The 25,620-nt window shown below is 50.0% G+C and overlaps 1 protein-coding gene across 4 annotated transcripts in view; it reads left to right on the top strand.

Annotated features, from left to right (window-relative positions):
• The window catches only part of Kirrel3 (kirre like nephrin family adhesion molecule 3), a 560,014-nt gene extending 537,203 nt beyond the window's left edge, over window positions 1–22,811 (top strand). The window contains exons 8-17 of one of the 4 annotated variants that reach the window (XM_087905733.1): window positions 1,727–1,875; window positions 3,358–3,485; window positions 4,305–4,431; window positions 7,502–7,602; window positions 10,729–10,927; window positions 12,291–12,326; window positions 15,578–15,760; window positions 17,034–17,143; window positions 21,393–21,479; window positions 22,004–22,811. In XM_087905733.1, coding sequence (XP_087761859.1) covers window positions 1,727–1,875; window positions 3,358–3,485; window positions 4,305–4,431; window positions 7,502–7,602; window positions 10,729–10,927; window positions 12,291–12,326; window positions 15,578–15,760; window positions 17,034–17,143; window positions 21,393–21,479; window positions 22,004–22,447 — 1,564 coding nt within the window. In that variant the 3' untranslated portion in view covers window positions 22,448–22,811. The remainder of the gene's footprint in view (window positions 1–1,726; window positions 1,876–3,357; window positions 3,486–4,304; window positions 4,432–7,501; window positions 7,603–10,728; window positions 10,928–12,290; window positions 12,327–15,577; window positions 15,761–17,033; window positions 17,144–21,392; window positions 21,480–22,003) is intronic. The other 3 variants (XM_087905735.1, XM_087905734.1, XM_087905736.1) reach the window with 3 other exon arrangements.
• The last annotated feature ends 2,809 nt before the right edge of the window (window positions 22,812–25,620 follow it).

Raw genomic sequence — 25,620 nt, 5'->3', positions numbered from 1 at the left:
TTCCTTGGGATGTAGAGAAGTAGCCATCTCTCTAAGGGCTAGACAGGGCACACTGGGTCGAGAACCAGTGGAAAGAGGGAGGAGATAGGATCAGTATCACCAAGAAAGGGCAAGCAGAAGGAAGGGAAGAGGGGTAGCAGTGGTCACAGGAGGGGCAAGAACATTCAACAGCAGTGGAGCCCAGAGGCTCTCACACTCTGGAAACATCCCTGGCTGCAGAGTCTCAGGAGCCTGGTTAGAAGTTTCGTGTTTTCAAAGAGTGAATGTTGTATACAATAAGTTTAAACCAAGAAGCTGTAAATGCTTCCCCTTTAGGGATCTATAACATGCACACAAACACACACATATACAATCATACTCGCGCATGTAAACCCTCATAAGCACACATACACACATGCATATACACCTGCACACATACAAATCTTCACATACACAAACACATGCACACAGACATACACACACACACACTTGCACACATTTATACCCTCACATGCGCATATATACACATATGTAAATATTCCGAGACCTTTACTTACCTGCACTCATCTGCATATGTGTACATGCATGCACATATACCTACACACATGTAAAACACTTATACGGACACAAAAACACATATCTACATTTATATTCATGAAACTACCCTATTTACACAAGCACACAAGCACATACTCACAAATGCACACAGGCAAACCTTCGTGTGCACACACACGCACATTCTCACACTTACAGATGCACACATAGATACATGCACATATTCAAACTTGCATGCATACAAACTCCTCCATGTACATTTATACACACATGTACTTGCACATACTCACTTGCACACAAATTCTCATGTACACATATATTCATATAGGCATACATGCATATACTTACACTTGCACACCACACATACAAACCCTCATGAGCACATGTGCATATGTTACACGTGCTTTTGCACGTGTACACATACTTATATGTACCTTTTTGCACATGGTGGTCATCTTGTGGCTGCTCTAATATGGGGATCACTACTCCAGGACTAAGACCAACCATGAAGCCTGAGACTTCACAGTCTCTTCCTTTCTTTTTCTACCCACTGATTCCCAACCTGGGCTAATGGATCTGTGGCCTCAAAGGAACAAAGCCAGGGTGGAAGGACAGAGTTAATAGTAAAATCAAGTCCCTACCCTAGGAGGAAAGCTGAAAAGATTTCCAAGAAGACAGGGGCACAATGAGGGATCTGCACAGGGCAGGAGATGGGTCAGAGGTGAGTAAGAGCATAAAGCAGAGGTTCAGTAACCCCATCCTACATCTTCTTGCTGGAAACCAAACTTCTGCGTATAGGGAGATGCACACACTCATGTGTGTAATGTACATGTATATATAGGGCATGCATCATTAGCCCTCACCTCTGATGCTGTGCACTCAGCCTCCCGCCTTTCCCTACAAGATCCAGGGGAGGGACCAGAATAGAGCTCAAAGAAGTATGGCCAGGAGGTCTGGTCACGAGAGTTGGATTAGCTAACGACCTGGATACCATGAAGTGATCAGCCAGGTGACTCGGTCATCTCCAGCGTGACTTGTCAAGTGCCTCTGACTGCGTGGTGACCATGGTTCAGAGCCAATCACCTGCATGACCACGTTGTGGGTACAAGACCATCCCTCCTTGTTTCCTCGAAGGATAGATATGTCTAGCTTCCCAAAGGGTGCCCCGATTGACCTCTGGCCTCCATTGCAGGTGGGCCAAACGGGGTCAAATCATCAAAGAAGCATCTGGAGAGCTGTACAGGACCACTGTGGACTACACATACTTCTCTGAGCCTGTGTCCTGCGAAGTGACCAACGCCTTGGGCAGTACCAACCTCAGCCGCACGGTGGACGTCTACTGTGAGTGTGGGGACTCAGAAGACCCTGGGGATCAGGCGGTGGGTGGTGTCTCACTGAGATTACGGCTAGACTCATCACCCACAGTCTAGGGTACCACATTTGGTGCTTACGGCTTCCCCTGCTATCACTCCCACTTAGATCTTTGACTGCCCCAGCAGCTCAGAGCGCCGTGACTAGTCACCATGGACTAGGGGGGAAGCGGGGGCTAACCAGCAGGAATCGGGGGCCAGCATGACTGTTCTAGCACCTTTGTATCCCAATCACCTCCTAAGGGCTCTACCTCCTAATACATCCACCCTGGGGGTCTCACCATATAATTCTGAGGGAGACACAAACATACAGTCCGGACATATGTCTTACTATTCCTATTATCAAAAGGAGGGAGATGGACACTCAAGTGCACACAGTGACTAAGTGGTAGGGTGACTTATGACTTAACTGAGACCAGACAAAGGCCAAATCCATTACCTGTGCACACACACACCACCGTCCAACCGAGGGGACTCATAGTCCCCTCTTCTCACCCATGGCCCAATAAATGAGACAACCTGGTTTTTAGGACTAATTAGTGGGGTGCATTCAAAAGCATTTACGAAAACCAGAATGGTGGAACACGCCTGTGATTCAAGCCCTCAAACGGCTAAGGCAGGAAGACTGTCTCGAGTTGGAGGCAACAGCACACATACCCAGCTCACATACTGCCCTTTAGTTTTAAAAGCATTTTCACAAACTTGACATGGCCCAAATCTTTCGTCCCACAAAGACTCAGCAGGTGTGTTGCCTTATCTGTTACATCTGGAAGCGAGTCTCTATCTCCCAATTCCAGAGTTCAGGCTTTGTCCCCTCAAAGAAGTGCCCCAAGGCCTTTCTGGGCAGCTTTCTGAATACCCCAGCCACTGTGTGGAACAAGGCTTGGTCTATAGGCCAGTGTGCTGTAACAGGGCAGAGAAGGGCTCGCACGGACTTCGCAGAGGTATCAGAAATGGGACCAGAAGCTAGTCTCCCTCTGGAAGGATAAGAAGGGTGTCTGTGGTGTCTTGGATAGAAGACACCCTGAAAAAGTACAGGATGGAAGACGCCCTAGAAGGGCTTCAGTTGCGCCAAGTCATTTCAAGTCATGGTCCCAAAGCCCAGGATTCGGAAGCAGGAGATTTCCCTCCACTTTCTGAAGCCAAACAGGACAAGGACGAAAAAAGAAGGAGCTGAGAGGTAAATCAAGGCAGAAATTGGCCTAAGTGCACTCATGCTGTGGCTGGTACTGCCTGCTCTGTGGACCTGCGAAAAGTTGAGCCTGGAGAAGAGGGGTCTCATCCTCACTTCCAGAGCCAGTTCCCATACCTCATCAGAGAATTGAAACAGAGGTGGCAAACCCAGTTCCTCCCTCCTTCCAGTTGGGGCATGTGAAAAGGAGAAGAGAGAAAGAAGGCTCTCCAGAGCTCCCCAGCCCTCCTGAGCCCATCTCCTCTTCTCTCCCCACCGCAGTTGGTCCCCGAATGACCTCAGAGCCGCAGTCCCTGCTGGTAGATCTGGGCTCAGATGCCGTCTTCAGTTGCGCATGGATCGGCAACCCATCTCTCACCATTGTGTGGATGAAACGGGGTTCTGGTGTGGTGAGTCCTCAGGCCAAACTTCGGGGTTCTATGACATAAACTCGGGGGCAGATAGAAGAGCAAGCAGGAGACTTTGGGGGAGAGTTAATCTCTATAATAAGTCAAAGGGGTCCCAGAAAGAGGAATAGGAGTCAAGGACCTACCTGTACCCATATCACTCTGCACGCACTCTGGCCAGGCAGTTTCTAAACTTACCCTAGATAAACCTACCCTTAGCCTTAGCACGATGCTTTAGGGACAGGCAGAAGGAGCCAACCTTTGGGTAGCCTATTTTGTTCTCCGAGTTGCAGCGCTGTTCCAGGTGGGGTCACTGCCCCCATTATACGGATGAGCCTCTGAGATAGTAACTGACCTATACCATGCAGACATCCAGGGCTGGAGCCAGGAATAGCTAGTGTCTAAGACTGCGGTCATAGCATCACCTCCGACTGTCTCCCGGGGGATAGTAAGAATGATTCTGGAAACCTGGATACAAGGACCCTCCACATTCAGTTGTAGGGTAGTTTTACCCATGGGCAGCTGGGAGGTCACTGGAGAATAGCATCCATTTCTCTGTATGAAGAAGCCATTGGTCTTTGGTTAGGGAGTCTCACGCTCCTAGCACCACCATGCATTACACCCACAGGCCTGCATCTGGAAGGGGGTGTCCATGTTTGGGGGAGGGGAGTTTTCTCTCCAAAGTCTAAATGGTACCATCTGTCTCCTAACTGCATGTTACCTTGGTGTTTACAGAGATGCTGGCCTCTGTGCCAGCCAGAGATTCCAGGCAGGGGCAGCCTTCCCTTAATCTTTGTGTCTGATCCTCCTCCCTCCTCCTAGGTCCTGAGCAATGAGAAGACCCTGACCCTCAAATCTGTCCGCCAGGAGGATGCCGGGAAGTACGTGTGCCGGGCTGTGGTGCCCCGCGTAGGAGCTGGGGAGAGAGAGGTGACCTTGACTGTCAATGGTAAGGGTCCCATGCAAACACCACACCACAATGTGAGGGGGGAATGGGAAGAAGGGGAAAGAGCCAAGGCATCTTGGTACCAGGCATTGTCCCCAAAGGGGTAGTCACTGACTCTAGGCATTGTTGCCCCTAATATAACATTCTGTCTGTCCATGGAGGCAAAGGCAAGCTGGTAAGTTTGTGGACACCCTCCTCCTTTCCAATACCTTCAAAAGAATCTCAGCTGAGGAATGATTAGGTGATAAATTTTTATCCTGGCCAAGAAAGAGAGGTCAGAGGTCACAGGCCCTTGTGTGAGGCTTTAGGATCCTGATCTGAAAGCGGGGTCTGAGCCAAGTTTTGGAAACGAACCGAAGTGACTTTATTTCAACCTAGGAAGGCACCATGGAAAACCATCTATTCTCCGTCTTTGCTGGAAAACCAAGCCCAGCTGGATGCCTCCCCAGCACCCCTCCACTGTCTCCATTGCTCAACTCCTGCCCAGTGGTTCTTCTCCTCTCCTGAGAGAGGCTATGGCTGCAGAGGCATGGTCCTGTTCTACTCCACCTGCCCAGACCCCAGAGCACTCACACATCACCTACCCCAGGCAGAACCCGGGCTCCCAAGCCCTCCTGCCTTTCCTGTGTGTCCCCAGGATGCCACCAATAAATTGGCACTGCAGGGCTAAAAATAACAGCATCTGATCGCGCCTCCGTATATCCATGGCAACACAGGCTGCAGCCTTTTCCTGCCGCGCCGTGTCTGACACTCCGCTCAGTGCGCCGAGGCCACAGCGAAATCGGCAGCCCTCCCCACTGCCCACTCTGGGGAGGGCGCTGAGGAGCCAAGCTGCCATGCCTATTGTCAGCTGTAACCCGGAGGCTAAGGACCCTCAGATACACATTCCCACCAGAATCCCCAAACCTGGAGCTATCAACTGAGAATCCTTGTGTCTCGGGGAAAGGGTATGTAAGGAGGGGCTGGCATTTTTACTGTTGCTCTAAGACATCCAGGCATTTCTCAATGGGAACTTAAAGAGACTTTTTTGGGGAAAGAACTCTTCCTTTGCTTCTGGGAAACACACACCTCAGAGGGACCCACATTCCAGGGCAGGCCCTGGCATCCAGCCAGCGTTCATTCTGTCCTTTTTTTCTCTCAGCCTGCACACCTTCCCTAGGTTGCTGGGCGGAGCACAGCTAAAGGAATCAGCAGGAGAAAGGAAGCTGCCCCATGTTCACTTTCTGCTAGTCACACTGAGATTGGGATCTGAAGGAAATGGCCCTGAGGGAGGAACCTGCTAGCCTCCACAGGGACGGGACTGTCCATCCTGCCTGTAGTTGGACAACAGGTGGAAGGGTGGTGAGCCTGGTACATAGGAACCTGTGTGCCTAGAATGCAGCCATCTCCAGCTCTGCCAACCCCTTCTGTGAGTGACAGCCAGTCCAGTGGCCTTTGGGAAGTGACTTGACTCCGCTGTAACCTGAACTGGCTCTGAGTGGGTACCCAGAGGAAGGAGGAACCCGGCTGCCAATGGTCTATTGGCTCTCTGGGCCCGGTTTTCTTTACCCTAGTTTTTTGTTTTCTTTTAAGAAGCCCATAAACGCATATGTATTTGTTGACAGCTTTTAGAGCCCTGCGCACCCCTGGGGGATTCCTAGTTCCTGGGAAATGAAAGGAAAAGATTTTATGGTATCATCACTTCTCAGCCCAGCTGCAAAGCAAAGCATTACCCAGGGTCCTCAGAATGTAGGGCCGCTGTGGCTCGGGGCCAAAGGCTTCTTAGAGCCAAGGAACTCGGAGAAAAGCAAGATTCAGCTCGTCTTGAAAGCCTTCTGAGGGCAAAGCTTGTTCCTTGAAGTCACCTATATCCTGTGCACCAGATAGAGTTATTCCCATTCTAAACTCAGAAGCCATCTCTCCCAATACCTTTCCCCCCCTTGGCTGAGAACTACTCATAGAAATGCAAATCTGTTTTAATTAAGGTGGTTAATAAACAGCAATTATGTTTGCAGCAAATTTTGTTTTGTTCTCGGCATAATTTTGCCTGTTCTCCAGATCTCTCCCTCTGTACTGTGGATCTAAATCCCGACCATCAATCACCTCAGGGATTGGGAACTTGCAGGAAGGTTTTCACCCCCACCCTCAAACCCAACCTTATCTCCCAACTGCCGAGCCCAGCCCAGGAAGCCACCTGCAGATAAGGGACACTCAACTGGAAGGCTTCATTCTAGATGGCATTTCTTGGCTGCCCAATGTGATAAATGAGACTGGACTTCAGAAGCTCTCTCTCTCTCTCTCTCTCTCTCTCTCTCTCTCTCTCTCTCTCTCTCTCTCTCTCACACACACACACACACACACACACACACACACACACACACACACACACTGAATGGGATAATTCTGGGTCGGTTGGAGTTGTTGTTTTACTTGGCCTGGCCAAGTGTTGTGTGGAGACAAACAAGACAATCAACTACAGGATCTTCTGAGACCTGCATGGGACTAAGGTCTACAAGCTCAGCTAGTACGCTCCCCCTTTGCAGGGTGATTCCCGCCCTTGGTGAAGGAGCAACACCAACTTTCCTTCCCTTATTGACACAGCAGAGAAACCCGGTTTGTTAGGCAAGTGTGCCCTCTGCTGGACAACTGAGAAATGGCTTGAATCCCAACAACCGAGCAAGGCTAGATGTCATTCCTTCTTTTGCAGTCCTCTCTAGCTGGTGCTTGCCTCGACTCCCTTCCCAAACCTCCTTTGCAAAACATTCCCCATCTGCAGATAGAATTATTTTCTTTCCTCTGAAGCCAGTTGGTACTTTATCTGCACTGCTCCAATGGTATGAACACTCGTCACCTTTTATTATTTATGCCTTCTGGGGATTCTGACTTGGAAGCATTCACTCGGGATCCCTGGAGAGGTTTATGACTAATTTATCTTCAGGTCCCCTTCCCCACACTCTGCCTTGCATGCACAGGCCTTCTGTAAATGTTTGCTGAATGTTTGGATTAGTGAATACGCTTCCGAACCCACCATATCGGGTGTCAGCTGGGGCTTTGCCCTTCCTGTCTCCCTAACATGATGTCATCTTTCCAACAGGACCCCCTATCATCTCCAGCACACAGACCCAGCATGCCCTCCATGGTGAAAAAGGCCAGATCAAGTGCTTCATCCGGAGCACGCCGCCACCTGACCGAATCGTGAGTGTTCCAGGGAGGGAGAGCGGGGAGGGCACCAGAGGTGCACCTACTCCCAGTATCCATGGGTCACCTCTGCCAAAACCTGGGCAGGCTGCAAACTGGTGCAGGCTCTGGAGCTTCCCTTCCCTCTGTAGCGGGAAACGATACCTATCTGTGTCTAGAGAACGCACCCTGAACACAAAATAGGGGAAGGCAGCCTCTTGTCTCAGAACGGGCAAGCTTGGGGGTCCTCAGGCCTCCAAGTGCTAGCGTTAATGCTTCAAATTGAATTAAGCATCCTGAGTGCAGAGGGCGAGTGAAGACAGCAGAAGGGAAGGGCAACCCATTTCTTTTCTTTCCTGGCTTCCAAACCAATGTGATAAAACTGTAAACTGGGTGCAGTTTGCGGCCACCCGTGCCTGCGTCTCCCAGAATCTTCCTCTTCAGGCTCTCGGGGCGTACACTGTGCCTTCCCCATCGAAACAGTCCCTCTAAAATGGCCACTGCGTTATCCTGTCCTCCAGCCCCTCAGTCTCTAAAGCAGACCAGACAGCCTCAGGCGTTCACCAGCATTTGCAGGATGGTGTTTGCACTTAAGAAGGACTTAAGTTGTTTGATTTCTTATCATTGTGTGGGTAGGAACCCGGAGGTGGAGTCAATGCCATAGTGCATGAGTGGAGATCAGGGGGCAACTTTGTGGAGTCAGCTCTCTCCTTTCACACTTAGGTAGGTTTTGGAGATTCAGCTCAGGTCGCCGGGGCCCCTGTGGCAAGTGCCTTACCCACTAAGCCCTCTTTTTAAATAGGAGATTTGACGCTCCAGCCTATCTGAAACTGATAGCGGCTCCAGTAAGAAAACAAAGGAAAGGGAAGCTTTTTGTCGTTCTTCTGAGGGAAAGTGTTGTTTTAGTAAGCCTCTGCCCCGTGATGGTGTCTTAGTTACTTTATATCACTGTAACAAAAAAACGCCAAGACCAAGGTAACTTGGTAGCATAAGAAAGCTTTTAATTGGGCTTACAGGTCAGAGGGGCGGAGTTCACAATGGCAGAGCAAGGACATAGCGGCAGGAACAACTGAGCGCTCCACCTCTTGATATACAAGTAGGAGGCAGACAACCTACTGGGAATAAATAATACTAGCCTTTTTGAAACCTCAAAGCCCACCCCGGTGACCCACCTTTTCCAACAAAACCTCACTTTCTAATCCTTCCCAAACAGTTTCATTAATGCAGATCAAGTATTCAAACATATGAGCCTATGGGGGCAGTTCTCGTTCAAGCCAGCACAGATGGTCTTGCTAGAGGACTGCCCAGTAGCCAGCTCCAGAGTAGGACGGTGCAGGAAGGCTGTGACGCAGATGGGCACTGCTCAGATAAGAGCCCTGGTGTGCCAGAGATGCTGCCTGATAAACTAAGACGTGGTTAAAGATCATTGCTGTTAAATATTGTCTCAGGCATCTGGTTCATTTCCTGCCTGAAAGAGTCATATACAATTGCAAATAATTGCACACAGTAACTATTACCTACATCTCCCATTAACTCCTTAGGTTTTTTAATTATAAGTCTAACACATAACCGTTGTAGATCTCCTTCGGCCACCCTTGAGCGTTGGTATGCTGTCTTTCTCTTTATAGTTATTTATTTCTAGGCTAGTGATTCTCACTAGGTCCCCTAGAGGCATCTGGCAGTGTCTGGAGACTCTTGTGGTCGCCACAGTGGTGAGGGGTGCTAGCCTTAGTGAGTAGAGCTAAGCATGCCACAAAGAGCCCCACACTAGGAAGGGTCTGGTCCAGAGAGAGAAAAGCCAGGCTCTCATTTCTGTCATTGAAACGTGGAACAAGGTTATGTTTATGGTCGATTTGATAAAATTAATGCAAAGACATCCTGTAAATAAAGAGAGATTGAGATGATGGCACATGCAATTCTAAACATACTCCTGTAAAAATGGCGTGGTGGCCCAGGCCTGTAATCTCAACAGTGGGAGCTGAAAACAGGGGAATTAGGAATTCAAGGTCACCTTGTTACAATGAGAGGTGGAGAGCAGTCTGGTAATAACCTGCCTTCCACAATTTGTAAGGACACTATGAACCATCTCTCCAAGGCCCAGCACTAGGGAGTACTGGCAGGGAATCCCAGTCAGGTGACCATGTGGAGGGCTACATGGCTGCCACATAGGGTCGCTCTGTCTAGTAAATGTTCCCAATGCAGCGTCACATAGAATGTCCTTGAGGTGTCCTCAACCTGTGTGGGTATGCACGTACATGGTCAGCTGAAGATGTGTGTATGCATTGTGTGTATGTGAGTTGTGCTATATACCGTGATGTGTGTGTGCATGTGGTATATGTGATGCACATGTGTAATGGTGTGTGATGCATTTGCATCAATATGTGTTCTTGGTGTGTGTGATATGGTATGATTACACAATGTGTTGTGGTATGTTTATGTGTACATGCTGGTGGAATTCAGTATCTGATGTGCTATTGTGTGTCATGGTGTGTGCATATGTATGTGTACTTGAGGTATATGTATGTGCCAATGTGATTTGTGATGGGTGTATATAAACATGAATGTTTGTATATGTGTATGTGATATGGCATAATAAGTATATGTGATGTGGCATATGTTTATATGGTGTGATATATATTTATGCATACTGTGGAACATATACACATGTGCATTGTGATGTGATATAACATATGAATTCCTTTGAATACCTGGCTTGTGTCATGTGCATGTGTACAAAAGCGTTTGTGGTGTGTGTGCTTATATGCATGTATGTGTATAATATGCTGTACATGTGTGCTTATTTTCATGGTATATGGAATAATATATATGCATACCATGTTTGCACATGTTGATGTGTATGTGTGTGTGTTGAGTATTCATATATGTTTTATAATGTGCACGTGTGTCTGTGCTTGTGGTATGAGGTGTGTGTGCATAGTTAGTGTAGACACATGCTGGTCATATGTTTGATATGGTGTCTATGTACCTGTATGATGTTTGTATGGGTTGATTATATTCGGGACGTGTGTTTAGGTTGGTGGTGTGTGGCAGTGACTGTAGACATGAGCCTAACTATGTCAGCATCTTGGAGGGGTGATACCATCGTCCTGACATGGACTCTCCTAACCCTGCACAATCTGGCAGGCCTGGTCCTGGAAGGAGAATGTGCTGGAATCAGGGACATCAGGGCGCTACACGGTGGAGACAGTGAGCACCGAGGAAGGCGTCATCTCCACGCTGACCATTAGCAACATTGTGCGTGCTGACTTCCAGACTATCTACAACTGTACAGCCTGGAACAGCTTCGGCTCTGACACAGAGATCATCCGACTCAAGGAACAAGGTGAGAACTGCCAGGGTGCCCAGGGAACCGGGGAACGCAGGCCAGAGCAAGCAGAGGCATGGTGCTCTTCCTAAATGCCAAGCAGCCTCACAGAGTTACCTTCTACAGCAAGGGGCATTGGCCCCAGCAAGGGAACAAAAACTACTCTGAGCAATGGCCTCTGAGGCTGTTCAGGAAAGGGTGACCACAGAGTGAGCTGGGCTCCTGGCAGTGATAAATACCCAACGGCTTCCAAAGACCCTGGCTTCCACACATTCTGCTCAAGGATGGGCCAAAGCTAAGGCTGAAGGGCAGCACTGCCCATGTGAGGGGGTGGGGACTGGGCTCAGAGCACTTGCAACCCCCAGGAGACACCTGAACCACTGTACCCTAGAGGAGACACTATTCAATTCTGGAGCACCAAGCTGCTGGATTTTGAGAGAGAGAGAGAGAGAGAGAGAGAGAGAGAGAGAGAGATGAAGTAAGCTTACTTCACTATGCCCCATCTCTAGAACCCCATACACCCATTGCTTAGCTCCTGATCTTAGCTAAAACCTTGGTCTCATGCTGCACGTGGTGGTGTGTGCCTGAACTCTCAGTTACACGGTACACTGAGGTAGCAAAATCACTTGAGCCCACACCTTCAAGACCAGCCTAGCCACCACAATAAGTCCTCGTCCCAGAACAAACACTAGAACTCTGGTCTCCACTTAAAGTTCTCTGACTCAGACTACCAAACGGAGAGTCCCAGAAAGATAAGAGTCGGGCCAGAGAAGCTCCCTGGGCACATAGCAGCAGCGTGTTGGGTCTTGAAATGGGCTGCTGGTCTTTCCTTTGCCAGCCAGTGTCCAGCCCTGGGGCTCAGGGGTGGTGTTCAGCAGGCCTGGGCCTCTGAATCAGAGGCTGGAAGCCCAGCGAGTGGTCCCCAACAGACCCCTCAAGCCTCAGTAAGTCACCTATGATCACAAGTCTCAGTGTCTCCAAACACCTCTTCTTAATAGGTGTTGCTTTGCATAACGCTTTGCATATAATTTGCATAATACCATCCACACATCATCCAAACCTCCCTGGTACCCTGTTGCCTACCCTCTTTGTCTTCCCCTCGATGCCCTCACCCCTGTGCCCTCCTCTAATACTCTCACCCACCCCCCAAAACGTCCCCTCCAGGTTGGGCTTTTCTCTGTCCCTACCCCTGTTCCGGAGGGCCGGAGTCAGGCTGCATGACCTCAAGTCCAGCTGGGGGAACCTGGATCTATGGGTCGGCTCCAGAGACATGACAGAGGAGGGAATCCCCCTTTCATCCCTCCAGGTGACCAATTCCCTGTCCCACCCTACCCTGGCCAGCCAGGCCCTGGCTGTGGACGCTTGCTTTATTTCCAAACAGGTTCGGAAATGAAGTCGGGAGCCGGGCTGGAAGCAGGTACGGAAGGAGCCGATGAGAACTGCCCGGGATGGAGGGAGGGGCTTTTGGCTAGTAGGGGAGGGGCTCAAAAGGGGGCAGGGAGGCTGCTAAGTTCTCTGCCCACCCCAGGTCAAGGATTTAGTGAAGTCAGAGCAGTGGGAGAGGGGCTCCCCGCAAATGGCGTCCAGGGACCCCAGACACCTGTCTAATACCACAGTCCAGGGCTCCTTCCTCCCCAGGACACAGCTCTAGCGCCCCGCCCCTCCCCATTCCTCGTCCTCAGAAACCCTGACTCCCATTCCCGCCCTGGCCTCCCTCCACCTCCAGGCCCTCCATGACTCTGCTCCTCAGTGCCATCACCAGCTCAACATTGCTCCCCAGGGGCCTGGGGCCTGTTTCATTCATGCTTGCTGGCTCACCACCTTCCCTGCTCCCTGTATCCCCCATGGAAGCACCATCTCATCATCAAGTCAAGGCTGCTGGACACTACCCCTCCAGGGCTCCCATAGCAGAGTGGTCACCAGGCTCCATGGGTTGATGTGTTCCATCTAGACAACTGTCCCCTCTGCACCCCCAGGCAGGACACCGGAGTAGAACAGCAGGACTTGGCAAATCCTCCTCCGCAGGAGTGATCATGGGCCTGAGGTTCCTCTGCCTCAGTCCTCTGCCCACACTGGTTGTCTAGCCTCTGCCACTCCGTTAGTTAGCAACAAGTGGACCCCACATCCTCCACTGCCTGGACCCACATGCCCTTCTCCGAGCATCAGTGTAGATCACAACCACCTCACAGAGGCCCCTGTGGTCCATTCAGAAGCAGCAATTACCTGTCACCTAAATCTTCAGACTCTCCAGGAGTCCAGGTCCTGTGGAGTTCCTCTCTCCTGTCTCTATTTTCATGCCCCTTCCTCCTTCAGAGACTAAGACCCCTCAGACCCAGTCCCCTTCCTTGGATGGAAAGGACCAAGCAAGGATAATCCTCCCCAGTCCTTCTCAAAGGAATGTTCTGTCCAGAAAGAAGTAGCCTTAAAAGATGACCTAAGTCAAACTTCAGGGGGCCAGGAGAGGAGGAGACATACTGGGGATCTGGTAAGGGATGCCACCTGCCTTCACAGATCCCGTCTCTTCTGCCGCGGCCTACCCAAGATGCACCTATCCCCTGCTGTCAACAACCCAAGGCGATGTGGACTTAGTGGGCACAAATCAGCAATGACCATCATTCTGCCGCCTTGGTTCTCTGAGCTATGGATGGAAAGTTGAAACCTGGTGGTTTTAAGAGAGCGTGCATTGGCTCTGAGAGGAGCTGAGACACCCCTGAGTTTCCCCTAGGAAATGTACTAAGAATCCCAAGAGTGCCAGATCTAACACAAAACAAAGAAATTCAAACCACAGAACCAATGAGGTTTAACCAGGAACATCTGTTTGTCAAAGCCAGCTTGGCTGAGGTTGCACCCTTTTTTTCTCAGTCCTGGTTTCTGAGCCCAACCCCCACACTTCCCCTTTCAGTCTTAGGGATCTGCCATTCTTACCTCCTCTCGGTCACCTCCTGTCCCCTCTGCAGTAGTCTTGACCACGAATAAGTGGGTAACAAAAGAATTCACGTGTGAATTCTGCGGTGGTGAGAGACCAGATCTGCCTAGTAGGTGCCCCCCACTTTACAGTTTGGGGACCAGAGTCTCAGTGTTTCTTTCTCCTTAGTAAACTGGGGTCAGGGTAGCGGAGCACTCGCTTAGTATGCGTGAAACCCTAAGTTTCATTCCCAAAACAGCAAAAGAAAAAAAAAAAAAAAAGAACAATGATGCCGTAACCAGAGCTCCAGAGCAAACACCTCGCCTTCTGCGGGTCAGCCCAGCCACAGCGGTGAATGTGGGTAGGGAAGGAGCTCAGGCATTCAGAGGAATTTCCTCTCAGCTAAGGCTTTTGTCTACCCCTGTCCTCCATACATACGGAGTAATTGGACCAAATCCTTGCTGAGAGCTGGGCTCCTGGCTCTGCTCCAAGACCTTTTCTCACAGTCTTTCACCGAAAGCCCTTCACAACCCCTGACGTCACACGATGACCGCTCCATCCTACAGAGAAGAGACAGGGAATCAGCTGCTTGGAAGGTGGGATGGAGCAAGTGGGGACAATGAGCAAGCAGCCTGGGCTGGATGGCGTCCATGACACCTGGAGGACACCATTGTGACCCAGAGACCAGAGCAGGATGAGGTTGGGAGTCGCATGAGGAGGACCTGGGTTGAGCTTGTTCACATGCAGTAGCAACACGTGCCCTTGAACAGGGGGCTTGACTTCTCTGAACTTCATTGTCTTTACCAAATGAGAGGCTTGGGTTCGTTACCACCCACTTTCTCTCTGCCTCAGAATTTCCCAGAGCTGTTCCTGTCAGACGACTCGGGCCTAAAGTCATGTGTTCAGGGCTCATATGCGTCCACAGGATGAGCAGAGCTTTATGGGAAATCAGTCTCCCTCCTCCGCATCATCACCTACCATTCTTGCCCATGTGGCAAGAGCCAGAGACAGGCTGGGGAAAAAGCAAAGTGAGGCGCCCGGGGTCCTTCGGGGCTGGAACAGGCGGTGGATGTTGGAGGACTGGCCTTGAAAGAGAAGGTGTGGCGGTCCAGGAAAAGAAAGGCTCTTTCTCCTGAGCACTGTGGTAGCAAAGAAGACGTGATTGATCTCCCTGGTCCCAACACTTGCACATGTGGGTTGTGGGTCCTGATTCCCAGCAGGCTGGAAGGGGAAGTCGTCTCAGAGCTGAAAACCCTAAGAGTTGGTTGTGTGTACCCTCCCTGTACCACGGAAAGGGAAGTACGGAAGGAGCCGAACAAACAAGGGCAGGGACCATCACCATGTTTTTTTCAAAGAAAAGCCATGGACTTATGACTCACCAGCCGCTGCATGCATTATAGATCCCTTCCTCAATGCTGAAGAGAGCTCAATTAGGCTAGCCTCGCCCTGCATTTCCAGTTTTCCTCCCCTCCCCACCCCCCGGCCCTCCACTGTCTGGTCTAGCATCTACCCCTTCCCCTGGCTCCTCTTACTCTCCACCTACCCTATGTCCTCTATCCAGCCTCAGCATTCCTATCCAGAGCTGACCCCTATTGAACCATCTGTGCCTGCCCAGGCCTGAGCAAGGCATTCCCAAGAGAGACCCACACAGCAGTGGTCTGGTCCCAGCTTGACAGGGGCTGCACCTGAGGGACTGGGTAGGGTCCTAGCGGGACAGTAGGTGTCCTTGTCCCTCATCAGCCTTGTCTGCTTCTCTCCCACAGAGTCTGTGCCAATGGCCGTCATCATCGGGGTGGCCGTCGGAGCTGGCGTGGCCTTCCTCGTCCTAATGGCAACCATTGTGGCCTTCTGCTGTGCCCGTTCCCAGAGAAGTACGGGAGGGAGACCCGGGATCTCAGGGAGGGGGACAGAGAAAAAGGCCAGGCTTAGACTGCCCAGGAGAGCAAGTAAGCAGGAGTGCAACGAACGAGCCATAACAGTGTTGTGAGCTCCTGGGGCAGGGATGGGTACGATGCTCTGGTATGCGCCTGGAGGGTGTCTGGCAGCAAGTGGGAACTCCACTGAGGCTGCGCCAAATGCAGCTGGCCTCCATCTAGAAGGACAGGCCACAGCGCTCTGGGTTGGACATCTAGCCCTCCTATTTGGGGTGGATAGAAAAATCTCAGAGGGAAGGGGGTGGTTGACCCTCCTTGCTCTGCACACTCCTAGCTTAACCTGAAAAGCAAGTCAGCCACACGGGGCATGAAAGCATGTGAAGAGTTGTTCTGGTTTAAATATCTTTCATCATTAGCAATACAGTTCAAGCGCCAGCACACTCTTAAAGAATGTATGTACCTAGGGCTCAGGTCTGGAGTTGCACCTTACCCGTGTAAGGGAAAGGTAAGACGGCAGAGTGGAGTTGAAGATAGGAGAGGTGCAGTCTTCTACTCTGTGACCCTGGGCAAGTCACACGTGTTTAAGGCCCCAGTTTCCTCATTTGTGATATTAGAGAGTTGGATGGCAAGACTCTGATGACTCCAGCCAACTCTGAGCTCCTAGAATTAGGATGCATTGAGTCACCAGAACAGGTTGCCATCACCTGGCACCTTTCACCTGTTGGAAGGAAGCCACAGCTTTCCCCTAACATATTCTCCACTCCCATCTAAGCAACCTTACCTAAAACCTTACCCAACAAGATGGTCCTGCTGCCTCTGCATATTAATGATAGGAGAGCGGATTTCAGTAAGATTTGTCTCACAGGCTGCTCCTCGTTCAGGGAAGCCAGACCTCTGTGTGCTCTGGATTGGATAGGAGACCTTATGGTCTTTTTATCGTTAAGATTTGTGACCCTAGACATGGAGAGTTCAAATCCAGGTAGAGAAGGACAGAGACAACTTCTCAAAGAGAGTGGGGACTCAGGATGGGGGGCCTAGCTAGGTGAGGGGAGGGGTGAAAGAGGACAACCTCTCCAGTCACAGGAGATACTGATGCGTCTGTACCCAGGAGCTGGGCAGCGTGCATGGCCAGCCTTTGAGGCCCACCTAACCAAAAGGAGATCTCCTCAGAGGGTCTGTGGGTGGGGAATCCTCAAAACTTCAAATTCACAGTCTGAGGGGAGGGTAAATCCTGAGGTGGGGTGGGGAAAGGGGTGGCAGCACGGGGCTGTGGGGGAAGTTGACATCTTTCGCCTGAGGATGAGAACTGAATTTTTTGTCTATACTTATCTTATCTTATGTCTAGATCTCAAAGGTGTTGTGTCAGCCAAAAATGATATCCGAGTGGAGATTGTGCACAAGGAGCCAACTTCTGGTCGGGAGGCTGAAGATCACACCACCATCAAGCAGCTGATGGTAAGAATGCCACCCATGCCCCACTCCGTCCTGAGAACAGAGATTCTTTGATACTCTCCATCCTGCCGAGAAGCAGCTCATCCAGAAAAACCCCTCCTGCCCCAGGCCTACGCTCAGCCGATGAGCATGTGAAGTAATAGGGGAGATTCAAAGACATGTATAATGCATGTATAATGACCTGGATCCTGACCACTGAGAAGGGAACGAACCTATGCTTAAATTTACATGTGTGGCTACAGGCAGTCTACACACACATACACACACACGCACGCACACACAAAGTCTTCCAGGAGCACTGGTTCCTTCTTGGGAACTGGATGCCAATCAGAAACAAATGCAAAACTTCTCCAGCAGCATCAAGCCGGCACCTCCTCTTGCTGATCCTCTTTTCAAAGGACCAGAATGTTCCTCTCGGTCGCTGTGCCAGAAGCTCACAGAGCACACTTTACATGGTGGGAATATCTGGGAACAAGGGAGCAAGGGTTAAAGGACATGGGCTTCTCTGAGCCTCAGTCTATGAGATGGATGTGAGCACAGTGACATGCAGGGTCATCAGCAGGATCACAGGGTTGACAACCTGAGTAATACGGGCTACAGGAGGGTTTTCCCTTGACCTTTGTGTGGGATTTGGTCCCATGATTCCCAGATACTCAAATCTGAAGATGTGCAAGTCTCTTGTATAAAGTATGTCTAACGTTTACCCAGGAACTACCTGTATTCTCTCATATACATAAATCATCTCTACTTATAATATGTAATGTATTATATTGTAATATAAACAATTACTGTACCATATTGCTTAAGGATTAATGATGAGTAAAAATATGCTTGTTTGGTACAGGCAATTTTCCCTAAAGATATTTTTGATCTGTGGTTGGTGGAATCCACTGTGCAGAATCCAGGAATGTAGAGCTTGTAAGAGACCAAGAATTGCTAACTATTGTGTTGCTCTAAACATACCCACTAGATGGGGAGCAACTGCCGCCTAATTCATCCCTGGCAGAGGCTCACAAATGTTTGATGAATGGAGCTGACTTTTCTGTCTGCTACGCTTTCTCTAGTCAATTGATTTTCAGGGTCTGTCAATTCTGCTTCAAAAATATGTCTCAGATATGTGCCCACCTCTCCTCCATGGTTACTTCCTTTTGGGGGGCCTTGCCAGTGCTCCCTGGACCACTGCAGCAACCCCCTAATGGACCTTGGCTTCGGCCACTTGTCACAATCAAGCCTCTGGGACCTTGCTAAAAGAGCCTTTCTGAACTACAAATCTGGCGGCACACACCTGTAACCCCAGCACTGAGAAGGTAAAAGCAAACAGCAGTGCCTTTGTGACTTTGAAGTCAGCCTGAACTAATTAATGAGACTCTGTCTCAAACTAAATAAAATATTAAATGTAAATTTGCTCCTGTGATAATCTACTGAAGTCTCTCGGTAGCTTCCACGTCTACTGGATGAAGTCCAGCTGCCCAACACGTCATCACTCCCTTTGCTCCAAGGTACCTGCCAATCTTTCCAGTTCCGTCTTCCAGCCAAACAGATCTGGCTTTCCAGACCTATGGACGGGCGATTCCTGGTCTGGGAGTCCTTTATACATCCAAGACCCACGTCCCCTCTCCCTGTTGACGCACCTGCTGAATTTCGTGTCCTACAATAAGAAATGTCTCAAATGTTATCCACTCCAAGATTTTCTCAGCCTGCCCCCTCCTCACACAATGGCTAACTGTGCCCTCTTGGCTGCATGCACTCCCTTGAGCCCCTTTGACAGCCCACTGCTGAGGACAAGGAAACCTCTCCAAAGACTCTGGAGCTTTTCAAGGGCAAAGGTCATATATTTCCCCTGGGGCCTCCCTGACACAGTAGCTAGTACCTGAGGTAGGTAGGTGTTTCTTCGCGCAAAAGGGAACTCACATCCCAGACCTGAAAGGAAAAGATGCTACTTAAGCTTCCTCCATTCTGCCCTCTCACAAGGAGGCATTTCTTTTGTCTCACAGTCAAGCCTGCAAAAGAGGAAAGGTGTCCCTGAGTATTTTGGGAAGAGCAGAGGGGGTGGTTTGGAAGAAGGGACTTGCTGAGGCTCTATAACTAGTCTCTCCCTTGGGAAGATGCTCCCTGGTCCCCTCCTCCACGCTGGGAGATCTTATACCCTGTGGTCTGGGAAACACTCCATCATCAAGGGGAAGTAGGCTGAGATGTTTTATGGGGGAGGGGAGGCGGGAGAAGAGCAACAACAATCTAGATAGAACCAAAACATTTACTGGAAAAACGGAGAGGAAAAAAAGTAATGCAATCGGTGAGAGAATAACAGGATGTAAGCACATTGGCCCATTCTGTGGGCCTCCAAGACTGAGACAATGTAAGAGAGACAAACAAAACACCTGCCCAGAGAGCTGGGTGGGTGCCTGAGCTGGAGCCCCACTGCTGGAGGGAGGCACCTGACGTCTGGGGAAGCATCCCTGAGTTCCCTGAGCACCGCTGTGGAAGCTGCATCCTGATCTTACACCTAATCATTACGCTCAGTGATTTCGAGCTCAGCCTCCATTCATTCTCAGATAACAAGCCCGGCACTCACCCTGGCCAGAGGCATTCTAGTCAGTGACCACAAGATATACATCCTCAGCCAGGTGGGGTGGGGATTCAAAGAGAGCAAAGTCTCTTCCCTCTTCCCTCAGGCTGGTTGGCAGAAGTTAAGGAAGACAGTCACTGCTGAGAGGAACAGGTGTGACCTAGTGTCTCCGTCTGCTTTTTTATTGCTATGACAGATACTGAGAAAATCAGGGCTGAGGGTGGGGGGAATGGCTCTGTTGGCATGGTGTTTCGACACACAACCATGAGGACCCGAGTTCAATTCTCTCAGAATTCATGTGAAAAAGGCCTGCCCCAGTAGTCCCAGTCATGGAGAAGTGGAGATAGGAGGATCTACTGGGCTCACTGAACAGCCAGGCTAGCTAAATTGGTGTGCTCTGGGCTTAGTTAGAGACCCTGTCTCAAAAAATAAGATGGAACGTGATTTTAAAAGATACCCAATGCCAACCTCTAGCCTACACATACATGTGCACACACATTCACACATACACATGTGCATGCACATATGTGCATGCACACACACACACACACACAAAGATACATATATATATATATATATATATATATATATATACAACATACACACAAAGAAAAAATGCATAGTGGCTCATACCTCTAAGACCTGGGAAGCAGGAGAATTGCTGAAAGTTCCAGGTCAGCTCGAGCTACAGATTGAGTCCCTGTCTCATAACAACAACACCAGCACTGGTGGGGTGACTCGGAAGGGAGAAGCCAATGATGCTGAAGTCTACAGTCTGAGTCTGAACTCCAGGACCATAGAGGAAGGAGAAAACCAACTTCTGGAAAATTGCCCTTTGCTACCCACACACACACAGACATCAATTAATTAATTAATTAAAATAAAAGAGGAGCAATTTCTTTGGTTGTGGCTTCAGCCCACGTTCGTGTGGCCCTGATGCCTTCAGACCCACATCACGGCAGATCATCACAGCAAAGTATGCCTCAGAGAAGACTGTCTACGTCATGCTGGCCAGAAAGCAAAAAGAGATAAGAGGGACCAAGGTTCCAGTGACCTCTTCTCAAGCACACCACCAGTGACCTCACTTCCTTCTACTAAGTGCTACGTCCTAACAGTGCCACACGAAGGGTTCCAAGCCTTGAATACATGGCCTTTGGGTGGGGGAGTTCAGATCCAACCATAGCACCAGCTATGCCAGCATCTCAACAGGGATTCCTTCCAACATCCTGGCCCCAGGTGACAGACTGCCCTAAAGAGCCTGTTCTATACCCGGTGTTGATGTTCTGGGGTTACCTACTTACCTCAGGTGCCTCTATCTCCCTGTGAGCAGAGAGAGCTCTGTCTATCTGCATCATACTCTGTATACACAGAGCCCTTAGTGTATGGCTTAGCCCGAAGTTTTCAACAAATATTCAAGTGAGAAGTCTGGTGGAAGAAGACATGGCTTTACAGTCATACTGATGCTTCATCTGCTCTCCCCTCCTCTCTCTGTCCTGGAATGAGGGCTCCCAGAACCTTACTGAGGTCTGGAATTGTATCCTAACTCTTTACCTGCCTTTCTGCAGTCCGGGATGTGCAGGGGAGACACGTGGCAATCCTTGGAGCTCATTTCTTCATCTTCTCCTGGGAGGAGGTGGAGTTGAGCCCACCTTCTCCGCACTGAGTTAGCCATTTTTGGGTTTGTAGATGGACCGGGGTGAATTCCAGCAAGACTCGGTGCTGAAGCAGCTGGAGGTCCTCAAAGAAGAGGAGAAGGAGTTCCAGAACCTAAAGGTAGGGGTAGCCACAGTGGGTCTGGACCATAGAGACGATGGCCCCATGCCTTCGGCAAAGAACCACAGCAGCATGCAGAATGGAAGTGTTCAGGGCCGGTCAGGACTGGTGTCACTGAGGGTGAGGGGCTGAAAGTTCCTGCTCTCCTTGCCCCTGAGTTGAGGCTGGATTCCTACAATTTTCCTCTCTCACAGCCTTATTATCACACATAGATTTTAAAAGTCAGTATTCATGTTCTGGATAAACACACAAAAACAATTAAAGACAGCTTTTCCAATGATCTTGCATCGCCCTGGTGTAAACCGGGTCTGGTACATCCTCCCCTCCCACTATTGACAAATGAGCATGCGCCAGGCTCTGCTCGCATCCCTGCCGTGCTAACCCTTCCGGTTGTCTGGTCAATACCCTTCCTCTCTATTCCTTCCTCCCCTCCATGCCTCCCCGGTGCAAAGAAGGACTGGGCAGCCCAACCTCCTGCCAGTGAAGGCTCCCTAGTGAAATGCCTCTTGTTCTTGCCTTCCCAGGACCCCACCAATGGCTACTACAGCGTCAACACCTTCAAAGAGCATCACTCGACCCCAACCATCTCCCTGTCCAGCTGCCAGCCAGACCTGCGTCCTACAGGCAAACAGCGCGTGCCCACAGGCATGTCCTTCACCAACATCTACAGCACCTTGAGTGGCCAGGGCCGCCTCTACGACTACGGACAGAGGTTCGTGTTGGGCATGGGCAGCTCTTCCATCGAGCTTTGCGAGCGGGAGTTTCAGAGGGGCTCCCTCAGCGACAGCAGCTCCTTCCTGGACACGCAGTGCGACAGCAGTGTCAGCAGCAGCGGCAAGCAGGACGGCTACGTGCAGTTCGACAAGGCCAGCAAGGCCTCTGCCTCCTCTTCCCACCACTCCCAGTCCTCTTCCCAGAACTCCGACCCCAGTCGACCCCTGCAGCGGCGGATGCAGACTCACGTCTGAGGATCCCGCACTGTGGTGGGGACGGGCCAGGGAGGAGGACAGGGCACATTTTCGTTCTCCAAGGACTGGGGCTACTTTGCAGAGGACCCTAGAACTGGCCGCCTCCAAGGTGGCCTCCGAGCACCTCTGCTACCACCTTCCTCCAAAGCTCTAATCAAGCACAAATCTGGCTCCCGGGTGGAAAATGAAGAGGTTGCAGCTGAGTACGTAGTGCTCAGGGCTTTGTCCCCTGCTCTTCCCTAAAGGCCCCTCAGCCACCTTGTCCTCCCAAGGGCACTAGCGGCAGCTGGAACTTTGCTTTTATGAAACTGCTGTCCACTCTCCTAGCTCCTCTTGCTGCCCATAAGCCATCCCTGGTGCCTGTATTCCTTACAGCCTTGGGGAACGGAGGACTATTTCCCAGGCACTGAGTTGCTCCAGAAACCCCACCTTCCCCACTGTGCATAGCCCATGCCACAGAGGCTGAGGGTTGAGAAATGACCCTGGCCAACGGAGCATCTGCCTGGGAGCCCACCCTCAATTTGTTTGGTGTTTTGTGTCTGTATTCTGTTCTTGGACTTGATGCCTCTGAGCTTGGTGGTGGGACTGGCCCGTCAGAGTCCGGTGTCCTCGGAGCTGAGGAAGGGAAGGAGGGAGAACAACGGAAGGCCTGGAGAATACCTGGCCCAGCACACCCTGAGCCGGGCAGTAGGATTCGGAGCCTTCACCCTCAGCCCTGCTTTGTGTTCTCCCGTCCTTCCTGCAGCACAATCAAGCTAAGGCGTGCAAGAACTTCTCTAGCCAGGGTTGGCTGAGCAGTTACTGCAGAGTGCTTCCTGGGAGATGCGGATTTGAGGGGACTGGAGGACGGGCGGGAGGATGAGACACACTTTTGCAGCTGATGAACGCAAGGAACAATCACCCGTTCTCCAGTAGACTGGACTCTGTGTGCAAGAGGGAACGTTTTTCTGCGCCTCTCCCTCCCATCACTCCCCACTTAAGAATAAACGGTAGGGCCATTACCCCCATCAAACCTGCCTGTGCTTTCATTCCTGCGTAGCCATAGGAAGACCCCAGGAATCCAAGTGCATTGTGGGAACCAAGGGTTTTTTATTTGTTTGTTTTTGGCTGTTCTTCACTTGTTTGTTGGTTTGTTTTTTCCCAAGCAAGGAAGGTCATTGTTGGGGCTCGTTGTGGTCATAATAGAACCTACAGGTTGACTCTCTGTTTGTGGATGACATCAGCCAAAAAACAGGTCTCGCCAACCTCAATTCTTGCCAAATGCAGTAAGTCAATACCATCACTCTGGATACCAGCCAGATCCTTCTAGCCTTTTATCTCAGTACTATTCCACAGGGGAGTCTTTCTCTACTTTGGATATAAGAAGGAAGGTCTCCTGAAAGACCATAGACCACCACTAACACTCTAACAGTTAAGTATAGGACTCAAAAATATCAGAGAAAAAACATCTTTATTTTTTGTTTTTTAAGACAGGGTTTCTTTGTGAAGCCCTGGCTGTCCTGGAACTCACTTTGTAGACCAGGCTGGTCTTAAACTCACAGAGATCCACCTGCCTCTGCCTCCCAAGTGTTGGGATTAAAGGCATGCACTATCACCGCCTGGCCAGAATGAACTTTCTTTTATTGATTTTATTGAGTTATACATTTTTTCCCTGCTCCCCTCTTTGCCTCTCCCCTCCCCTTCAACCCTCTCCCATGGTCCCCATGCTCCCAACATAATGAACTTCTAAACATCATCATAGCAGAGAGGATGGATAAATGAATTAGTGTTCTAGTGCAGGGAGTGGGGTTTAAACGGAACTCTGAAGAACCAAATCGTTCCTAAGGCTGGAAGGTCCTCACTAGCTTTTGATTCTTCTTGGAGTCAAAATCTTGGAGGTTCTTATCAATCATGATATCCTTCATCATCAAATTTATGCTCCTTCCACACACTGTTTCCTTGGGTGACTCTAAAGTTAGATCTTATGCATAGCCTTTATAGCTACTTCACTCAAAGTAACTTTCTTCTTCAATTATATTCCTTATTGCTTCAAATCTTTCTCAGTTTGCTTGATATCTTCTTCTGCAATCCCCAAACCAAAAGGATTTGAAACTCATTAGAAATAAAAGTGGCTGGGTGGTAGCGGCACACACCTTTAATCCCAGCACTTGGGAGGCAGAGGCAGGCAGATCTCTGTGAGTTTGAGGCCACCCTGGTCTACAGAGTGAGATCCAGGACAGACTCCAAAGCTATACAGAGAAGTTTTGCCTCAAAAAACCAAAAGGAAGGAAGGAACGGAGGAGAGAGAGAGAGAGAGAGAGAGAAATGAAAGTGTGCACTGGAGCCCTGCATCCTGCTCCTTGTACCATTTTGGCTTGTCATAGACTCCAGGATTGTTGAGCCCTGTCCCTTCTAGGTTCATCTCAAAAAGTTTTCCGCCTTCTCAATGGAGAGCAAAGACCTATGACTACATGTAAACTGTCTTGAAGACCTATGACTACATGTAAACTGTCTTGATGTGCTGGAATAAGAAAGAAGTGACTTGAGAGTATTGTTCTATTAATTTCTCCTGATCTTTCCCACCGGACACAGTGGGATAAGCTACTTCCTAATCCTAACCACAGCTTACTTTGCCCTAGACCCTTCTACCCTTCTCTCTCTCTCTCTCTCTCTCTCTCTCTCTCTCTCTCTCTCTCACACACACACACACACACACACACACACGCTGAACTAATAGGGTGACAATATCCATTCTTTCCTGGAGTCAGGGATTATGACACAAAACTAGAACAGGAAAGAAAACTACCCCCATGCAACATATTGAGGCCATCACCCTCCAGGACCTTGACACTCACAGAGAAAAGAATGTGGCCAATTATAGAGAATCAAATGACAGCACCAAGGTGTCCACAATCAGACTAGGTTGTGTGATGCCCACCTCTCCCATGCACAACCACATTGAGAATTGCAGAAGAAACAGGCCATCTGTACTCAGTGTTTGTAAAAGAGTACAACATGGACAGAAAAAAAAAGCATACAGTGAACTGGACAGTTTTCTATAGCTGAAACTCCCTTCACTTCAGGTTGGGGAGGGGGTCTTCTCTGGAGCATTGAGGAGTCCGAACATGTTCATCCCTCAGTTGTCTCCAGCCTTGCTGAGTCTCACAGGAATGGATGTAGAGAAAAGTTGGTAA

This window comes from Myodes glareolus, chromosome 4, assembly GCF_982192425.1.
Source record: "Myodes glareolus chromosome 4, mMyoGla1.1, whole genome shotgun sequence".
NCBI lineage: Eukaryota > Metazoa > Chordata > Mammalia > Rodentia > Cricetidae > Myodes > Myodes glareolus.
Note: the sequence above shows the minus strand (reverse complement) of the source record. Positions and strands in the feature narration are given on the sequence as shown.